General features: G+C 43.8%; 1 protein-coding gene across 1 annotated transcript; it reads left to right on the forward strand.

The window, feature by feature from the left end:
• The first annotated feature begins 1947 nt into the window (after positions 1-1947).
• Positions 1948-8608, forward strand: LOC109783892 (autophagy-related protein 18h). The gene is made up of 9 exons (XM_020342470.4): positions 1948-2532; positions 3205-3666; positions 3776-4210; positions 4341-4586; positions 4672-5496; positions 5572-5735; positions 7121-7245; positions 7329-7952; positions 8055-8608. Exons 1-9 carry the CDS (start codon positions 2359-2361, stop codon positions 8057-8059), a joined length of 3060 nt encoding a protein of 1019 aa, XP_020198059.1. The 5' UTR covers positions 1948-2358; the 3' UTR covers positions 8060-8608.
• Positions 8609-8905: the final 297 nt, after the last annotated feature.

Raw genomic sequence — 8905 nt, forward strand, 5'->3', positions numbered from 1 at the left:
GATAAACATAATTTTTTGAGAAAAATAAGAACATTAATTAGGTGCTTTTGCAAACTACAAAAGGTATTCCATCACTCACCATCAACCTTGGTTGGTGATATTTTTGAATCGAGCCCTATAAACCGGAAAGGAGGGAGTATGTTACTACCTTCATAGTGGGTAGTAACATATAGATAGTAACATGCAAGCTTTCATTAATTGAGATATATACTCATTTTACCTCGGGATGTGTTATGTTACAGTAACATATTATGTTACCATAAGCATCTCTTTCCTCATTAACTCCATGCCACATAAGCATTTTTTTCTTGGGATGTGTTATGTTACTACCTAAGTTACTCCCACTATGACTAGCCTTAGGCTGGCCATAGTGGGGATAACATAACCGGTAACATGCACTTGGGACTAGCAAACATGCTTATGTGGCACATAATTAAATAAGAGAGAGAGGGTTAGAGTAACATAGGTAGATACCGTATCATGTTAAATGCTAGGCTACTTTGTGTCATGATGACAATAAATATGGCCATCTATGATACTATGCACTATTGAGGTAGTATCATATACTAGTATCATATGCATGATACTAGTATATGTTACTCCCTACTATGAGTAGCCTTAGACTACCCACAGTGGGAGTAACATAGGTAGTAACATCACACATATCTAGGTTAAATAGATGATGTGGCATGCAATAAATGAAGAAAGAGATGAAAATGGTAACATAGCTAGTTACTGCTAGTATGAGTAACATCACACATATCTAGGCAAGATGTGTCTATAGCCTAATAAATGAAGTGTTGCATGTTACCACAGATATGTTACTCCCCACTATAGAGGTAGTAACATAGACCCATTGTGGCTAGTCTTAGAGGAGGTGCTAAGTGCATTAAATACCTTAGCAACTCAACTCCCCAAAGCATATGTGCTTAATTTGTTGTTGCTAAGCACACTTTATTAAATGACTTAGCACCTAAAGTCTTTCATGCATTGGTCAAATTGTTTCATTTACGTGGTTTACTTAGATTCTCGCGTTTGGCATTGGTTTTTTTGTCACCAAAGTGCTCTCTCCCCTCCTTAAATGTTGTGTCATGCCATTTTTTTGCTTATGTGGCATGCTTAGCACCTGTCCACGTTGAAAGCACTCGGAAGGCCCTAACGTGTCGCCAGTCTACTTTTTTATATCGGCGAAGCGTTTTAGTCTTGTTGGTAGACACTGGGAGAGCAGCCTGCTAGCAGAGCAAAGCAACGAATCTGAATCTGGCAAGCTCGTCAAACAACTTCGTGCCCAGCACGGTACCACCACCCCCTGGTTTCAAACGCCAGCCAACCAGAGCAGATCCATCGTGAATCAATCAGGCAGAGTATATCCGATCCGCCCACCCACCACCAGTAGGATACTCCTCCCAAATCCCCACGCTTACCCGTGCCCCGAGAAACGGCACGGCAGCAACGGGATAAGGCAGCCCGCCCCGCGGTTTCCCCGGTCGCAGCCGTGCAACCCAAGCCTGGTGGACCGATGGATGGCAACACGATGTGCAACCCGAACGCCGACGCCAACGCCGACGTGCGCGCAAAAGCAACGTTCACCGGCGCAAAATAATAAACAGTGCACGTAAAAATGTTCTTTTTCCGCACACGAGGAAGTGGGATGGCGTCCGCGGCACAGCACCGGGCGGGCGGTCGCGTGGGCAGCAGCTTGCTGCAGCGGCGGGTGAAAGAGAGAGAGAGGGAGAGGAGGGGAGAAGGAGATATCCCTTGCCATATTCCCCGTTGCGTGCAGGCACCCCTCCCCCGGGCCGGGCGCTCGCCACGCGCACCCGCGGGGGAACCGTCGGGTGACGGGTGGGGCCCGGGCGGCAGGGGGCGCGGGGGGCGTCGGGGTCGGGGACGGGTAGCGGGGGAGAGGGGAGGGAGGCGAACCGGAGGGGATTGATTTCTCGGGATTTATTTAAGGGAGAGGAGGGAGATAGGCACACGAAAGCAACAGCCAAGAGAGAGAGAGAGACGAAGAGAGGAGAGGAGAGAAAAGGGAGAAGCCAAGGAGGAGGAGGAGTTGTTGGCTCTGGTTCCGGTCTGCTTGGAATCGCCGGAGGAGAGGAGAGGGGAGGCGAGGAGCCGGCGGCGGAGGGAGATGGCCGAGAGCTGACTGGCCGGATCGCGGTGGCCGGAGGGGGGGATCGGCTGGAGCAGGGACACTGCGGATGGTATTGGGCTTCGCCGGCGCCGGAGGCGGCGATCGCGGATGGGCGGCGGGGGCCGCGGGTGCTAGTGGCGGCGGCGGAGTCGGAGTCGGAGGGGTCGGTGCTCGCGTTGGTCTCCGGGGAGGAGGTGGAGCAGGAGCAGGAGCGCGGGGGGATGAAGCGGGGGAAGGGGGGGAGGAATGGGCTGCTGCCGAGCTCGCTGCGGATCATATCGTCCTGCCTCAAGACGGTCTCGTCCAACGCCGGCTCCGTCGCCTCCACGATGCGCTCCGCCGGGGCCTCCGTCGCCGCCTCCATCGCCCCCCAGGCTGAGGACGAGAAGGACCAGGTCGCCTCCGCCCGCCGCAACCACCTCCAAAACCTCCTCTTTTTTTCAACTGTTGCAGACAACTGTTGAACTTGCTACTAGTGTTACTTCTGCTCAATTATACTCGCAACTGTACACTTGATTGCATGCCGATTTTTGGTAGGTCGTTATGGTCTGTCAGTAATCCGACCTGCTAGATCTTATCTAAGCATAGATTCAGAATTTTATGGCCAGCTAACCATGTCGGAGGTCAGTTGACCATCAATGAAGTTGAAGTTGGCACACAGTAGAATTGTTAATTAAGATATGGGGAGTAACTAGTTGGACGTTTCCAGTCCTACAATACAATGGATGAAATTCTAGTTAGCTATACATGTTGGTCGACAGTTGGGTGAATTCAAATTTCCTATTTTTGGCACTATAATGCTGCTGTGATATTCCCAGCTGTCTGTTTGATACCAATTTGCACATCCATGCTACATTTAAGCTTGCATTGGGATGGTATGTTTCCTTTTTTCTGGAATCTGCTCAACAGGGGTATCTTGTTTCTATTGTACTTATTTTGTTAATGCTTGGTTCATCTTCTCTTATTGTTAGTCAACCGCTCTTAATTCCTTAACCTACCGTGGTGCTTCCTTATATCTTTGCAAATTCACTGACAGCATTCAGTCTTGACGTTTCATATGTGAACAGGTTTTGTGGGCTGGATTTGACAAATTAGAGCTTCATCCATCATCTTTCAAGCATGTTCTGCTCGTTGGTTATTCTAACGGGTTTCAAGTGCTTGATGTCGAGGATGCTGCAAATGTTTGTGAATTGGTCTCAAAACGCGATGGTCCAGTTACCTTTTTACAAATGCAACCCACACCTCTTTACTCTGAAGAAACTGAAGGATTTAGGGCATCACATCCTATGCTTCTGGTTGTTGCTGGGGATGAGACAAATGGCTTGGGCATGGTTCAGGGTGGTCGTTTAAGTGCACTGATCAGGGATACAAGCACTGAACCTCAAACTGGAAACTGCATCTCTACCCCAACAGTTGTTCGCTTCTACTCTTTGAAGTCTCACACCTACGTACATGTTCTCAGATTCCGATCTGCTGTATATATAGTTCGTTGCAGCCCCCGGGTTGTGGCCGTAGCACTTGCAGCACAAGTAAGTTCTTCTTGGTTCTCTTATTTCGTAGTGTAAATGATATTAGCAAAGATGCACAAACTTGCATATTTCTTCTTCTGTGTTCTTATATTTTTCTGCTACACCCCAGATCTACTGCTTTGATGCTGTAACTCTTGAGAACAAGTTCAGCGTCTTGTCATATCCTTTACAAGGGGCACCTGGGGCAAATATTGGGTATGGTCCAATGTCTGTTGGCTCAAGATGGTTGGCTTATGCTCCCAATGGTCCTGTGTTATCCAGCACTGGTCGTCTGAGCCCACAGAACCTCACACCTTCTCCAGGAGTGAGCCCATCTACTTCTCCTAGCAATGGAACCTTAGTTGCTAGATATGCAATGGAGTCCAGTAAGCAAATAGCTGCTGGTATAATCAATCTTGGTGATATGGGGTACAAAACTCTGTCAAAGTACTGCCAAGAACTTCTGCCTGATGGTTCTAATTCTCCTCTGTCATCAAGTCCAGGAAGGAGATCCGGCAAACTTCCCTCCACTGTGCATCCACTGGAAGCTGACAATGCGGGAACGGTTAGTTGAGGCTTGTCTACGCTTTTTTATTTTTTTATCTTTGACAAGTATATATAGCACATTAAAGAAAATATGTATTCTTTAATGCGTCTGTGTTTCAGATTAATGATATCTTATTGAACTTTTGCAGGTTATCATCAAGGATGTTACCTCCAAAGTTGTTATCTCACAGTTTAGGGCTCACACCAGTCCAATATCTGCTCTTTGTTTCGATCCTAGTGGGACCCTTTTGGTCACAGCCTCTGTTCATGGCCACAACATAAATGTTTTCCGGATCATGCCGACCTGCATTGCTAATGGCTCAGGTTCAAAACGATATGATTGGGCATCATCTCATGTTCACCTTTACAAACTGTATCGTGGCATAACAGCAGCGGTATGGTTACACAGAAACTATCAAGTTCTGTTAAAAGTATGTACAACCATGTCATTATTTTTAATTACCTTGTATTTACTTACAGGTCATACAGGACATATCTTTTAGTCATTTTAGCCAGTGGGTATCTATTGTTTCAGCACGAGGCACTTGCCATATTTTTACATTGTCTCCATTTGGGGGTGATTCAAGTTTGCAGCCACAGAATTCTCACAGTGACGGGCCGCCTCTTGCCCCATGTCAGTCAAGGCCATGGTGGTCAAAGCCATCATTTCTTATGGATCAACAGCTTCATCCTGTGCCATCAACTGTGACAAATTCGGTGGTCAGTAGGATAAAAAACAATGGTTCTAGTTGGCTAAATACAGTCAGCAACGTGGCTGCTTCTGCAAGTGGAAAACTATCAGTGCCATCTGGTGCTATAACTGCTATCTTTTACAATTCCATTTACAAAGGTTCTCTGCCGGCTCCGTCGAAGGCTAATGCTTTGGAGCATTTATTGGTGTATTCACCATCTGGTCATGTTATTCAGCATGAACTTCTGCCTTCTTTGGGTTCTGAATCCTCTGATAACAGCCCAACAGTTGGGCCTGGCAGCCATTTGCAGCTCCAAGATGATGAGTTGCATGTTACAGCTGAGCCAGTTCAATGGTGGGATGTTTGTCGTCGGACAAACTGGCCTGAAAGAGGCCAGGACATTGCAAATGTTGTCTTCCACAACCAACTAAACAGGATGATGACACCGGACACTTCTGACTGTGAGGATAGTGACCATTCTGATTTCACTCCATCAAATGACGGTGTATCCAGAAAAGAGGTTATGAAAGTTAAAGAAAGATCAAGCTGGTATCTCTCAAATGCAGAGGTTCAGATAAGCTCATGGCGGATTCCCATATGGGAGAAGTCTAAGGTTGGCCTGCAATGTCTTGATACCATGACTAAATTTTACAGAATGGATATTGAACAATCTTTCATGTATATGTAGATTTGCTTCTACGTGATGGATCATCCTGCTACAGAGTCAGGGGAAGCTGTTAGCATTCATGGTGGGGAAATTGAGATTGAAAAGCTGGCTCTTCATGAGGTTGAACTCAGGAGGAGGGAACTGCTCCCTGTGTTTAAGCAGTTCCACTATGCTGAGCAAAATAGGTAATGCCAAATCATCATGAAAGAAAAATGCTATTCTAGTCTTTTCTGTTTGTTGTCTATAATATTGTTCTATCTCTGTTAGTTGCTGGCTACTTATGTTTTTTTTCAGATAATATTTTTGCCACTATTTAATGATATCAAGGGGTTGAATTTCATACCAATTTAAATGCTGCTATGGTCACATTGAATTATATTTTTAGAACATCTCTGCCGGTAATTGTGCTCTGTTTTGTTTTGTATTGCTGTTGTACAGTTGTACACCAAGCTATAGGCAAGTAGTGCAATGCACTTAATTTTCAGTATTATCCTGCAGTGTCTTGATCTATAGTCTTGAGCATAGGATGTCAATTTGTATTGCTAAATATGTTCATAAGTTTGTAAATATCAGCAATTTCTAGTTCGAAGATATCGACATTGAACATGGAATCAGAAAAATTATTAAGTTATGTTAAATGATATTTCATGAAAAGGCCATATGTTTCTGTAAACTGCCAAGAAGCTCCTGAGCAATCACACTATTCTGTCACTACCCAAAATTAGATAACATGTAATGTCAGCGCTTACGTGTATTGTTACTCTCAAAAGTAGATATTGATTCTACGTGTCTAACTTTCTTGTCTCGCACACATTTTAATGGAAAATTATAAAGTTGGACTCGCCCAAGTTTTCTTCCAAGCTTACAAAGGATTATGTTTATCCGTGTCACTAAGTCTTGTTTATACTTGTTAATTTTGGACCCCTGTAACTAATCTACTCAATCAACTCAAGGATTTCCCCAAAACCTACCGAATGGATTGTCTTATTTTTTTGCTCGAAAGGGGATCCTTTTAGCAACATACACTCAAATTGTTTGAATTACTCTCTTGCATACTCTTTGTCTTCCCTCTTGTAAGTGTAGGATATAGTTTAATTTTCTATTGCTAAAGTGTAATTTTGCCAGATTTAGCAAGCAATAAGTGATGCCAGTGTCGTTGATGAACTTAGGTAGACCTTTGCTTAGATTATCACATTTCTCCTCTCAAATGCTTTTTATTTGACATCATCATCTGCTTGAGCTTTGCATATGAATGTGTCATGCTTGGCGTTTTTCAGGGCATAGGTTTGCACTATCATATACTTTTTACCCAACCAATGCAACTTTTGAGTTACCCAGGGAATATTTGATTTGTTACTAACTCATAGTCATAGTGCTGGAAAGAATTACCATGGAGATAAACAGGGCAAAGGAAATAAATAATATATTGAGTTTTATTACTTGGTGCTAAGTAGTCAAACCCTTTTTATGCGAACTTTTGACGAGTCTTAACTGAAGTTTTGTTTTTCATCAGTTATTGTAATACAATTGCATTTGACATGTGAAATAAATAATATATTGAAATGTGCAGCAATCTTGCAAGCCGGCAATTTCAGAATGCATTATCCGCCATCGACAATACACAGTATAGCTTGGCAAAGGATAGTGATGCATATGGACCCAAACCAGTGCCTCATATATCTGGATTTTACACTGGTAAACATACGTTGTGAAATTTGAACTTACTGTTTGTCTCCATTATAATTGTTTATTATTGAAAGAGATGCTTAATCTTGCAGACATGAGAAAAACAGAGAACATGAATGGTTTAGCTGGACAGTTATTTTCTGGACCTATTCCTGCTGTGGATATGCTGCCAAAGGAAAAATGCAATTCTATTGGATCTCCTGAAGCTAGAAATTTGACTGCCAATCACAAAGTTGATAATGGGAACATTGGCTATGTGTCTACACCAAACGGAACAAATGCATCCACCATCATGCCTCAGTCTAGAGAGGGTGTGGATTGTTTACCATCGCACATCAGACCATTGAGCAACTATTCCCTCTTGGATGGACCACTTGATAATGGGTCACCTTCTCCCGCAAGTAACGAATCATGCGGGCCTGAAATAACCAATAATTCTCTAGTCAGCAATGGTGCCATTACTCATATCCCAAATGGAGGTCACACGGGCGTCAATTCTGGACAGAATGAAACACCTGGTTCTCAGAACTCTGGAGAGTTTACCCAGTATTTCCAGGAGGGCTATTGTAAAATATCAGAACTCGATGACTGCCGTGAGTTAACTGAAGCTGTTACTGATGCTGACAGCAGCAGCAGCCACTGCGAGAGAGAGAAGCCCGAGGAAGATGGGGACAACGATGACATGCTTGGAGGGGTTTTCGCCTTCAGTGAAGAAGGTAATACACAACGCAGTGATAATAGAAAGGTCATCATTGAACTTAATTGTTGGTCATTGTACTTTTGTGTTTGCGCTGATCTCTGTTCTCTCTTTGTGGCAGGTTGAACTTACTATACTGCTTTACTTGGGATAGATAATGGTAAACAGTTGCCACAACATTCAGTGTGCAATATTATGTAGAAAATGGTGGAATTCTAGTAGGCTTCCGTGGAATAAAGTTGTGCCGCGTCGATAAGCTAATGTTTGGTACATATTTGGAAGGTGAAGCTTGCGCTCCTTGTTTATTTGCCGGAAGGGTTCACTCTGGAGTTTGTGTCGAAGATCCCTCCAGGCAATTTACTAATCCACGGAAGGAAGGGAGTTTGGTGTTTGTCGAGAAGCTGCCACTGCCTGCCGCGACACTTGGCCCGCCCTTTTTCTGTTTGCTTTGTACATACTGTAAGACCCATTTGTTTCGTGAGATACACTTCTGGGACATTTGGATGGGTCTGAAACCCTGGCGAGCCATATTTGTTGACTGCTTCCTGCCAAGGCCTGTGAATGTTCCATGTTTATTTGTACATACTTTCATGTTTTATTAAGAGAAAGGAATGCTAGCAACGATTAATGTGACATAACTGTATAAACATTCAGTGAAAGATTTCTGTTTACGAAGTCAGCTATGTTCTCCTCTTTGTGTTTGTGTTGCATGCTCAGTAATTGACTGCTGCAATGATGAATTACAAGTGGCTTCTGGTGTCTGAAGATAAGTAGTTATCCCTCTATAAAGAAATATAAGAGCGTTTAGATCTCTACTTTAATGATCTAAATACTCTTATTTTTCTTTACTTTACAAAGGGACCAGCTTTTTCTGTATGTTCTTAATGACACTTGCTGCGGAAATTACATGTGTGGGATGTGTCTATATTTAGCAACTTTATCCGGGGCTATATGCCCCCGTGACAATTTTGT

This window comes from Aegilops tauschii, chromosome 1 (assembly GCF_002575655.3).
Source record: "Aegilops tauschii subsp. strangulata cultivar AL8/78 chromosome 1, Aet v6.0, whole genome shotgun sequence".
In the NCBI taxonomy this organism is placed as follows: Eukaryota; Viridiplantae; Streptophyta; class Magnoliopsida; order Poales; family Poaceae; genus Aegilops; species Aegilops tauschii.

Excerpts from the sequence above, each read along its gene's own strand:
- LOC109783892 (XM_020342470.4), top strand. The coding sequence starts at position 2,359 with ATGAAGCGGGGGAAGGGGGGGAGGAATGGGCTGCTGCCGAGCTCGCTG. Across the intron at positions 2,533-3,204 it reads CTGAGGACGAGAAGGACCAG|GTTTTGTGGGCTGGATTTGA; the intron begins GTCGCCTCCGCC and ends ATATGTGAACAG. Across the intron at positions 5,736-7,120 it reads CACTATGCTGAGCAAAATAG|CAATCTTGCAAGCCGGCAAT; the intron begins GTAATGCCAAAT and ends TGAAATGTGCAG.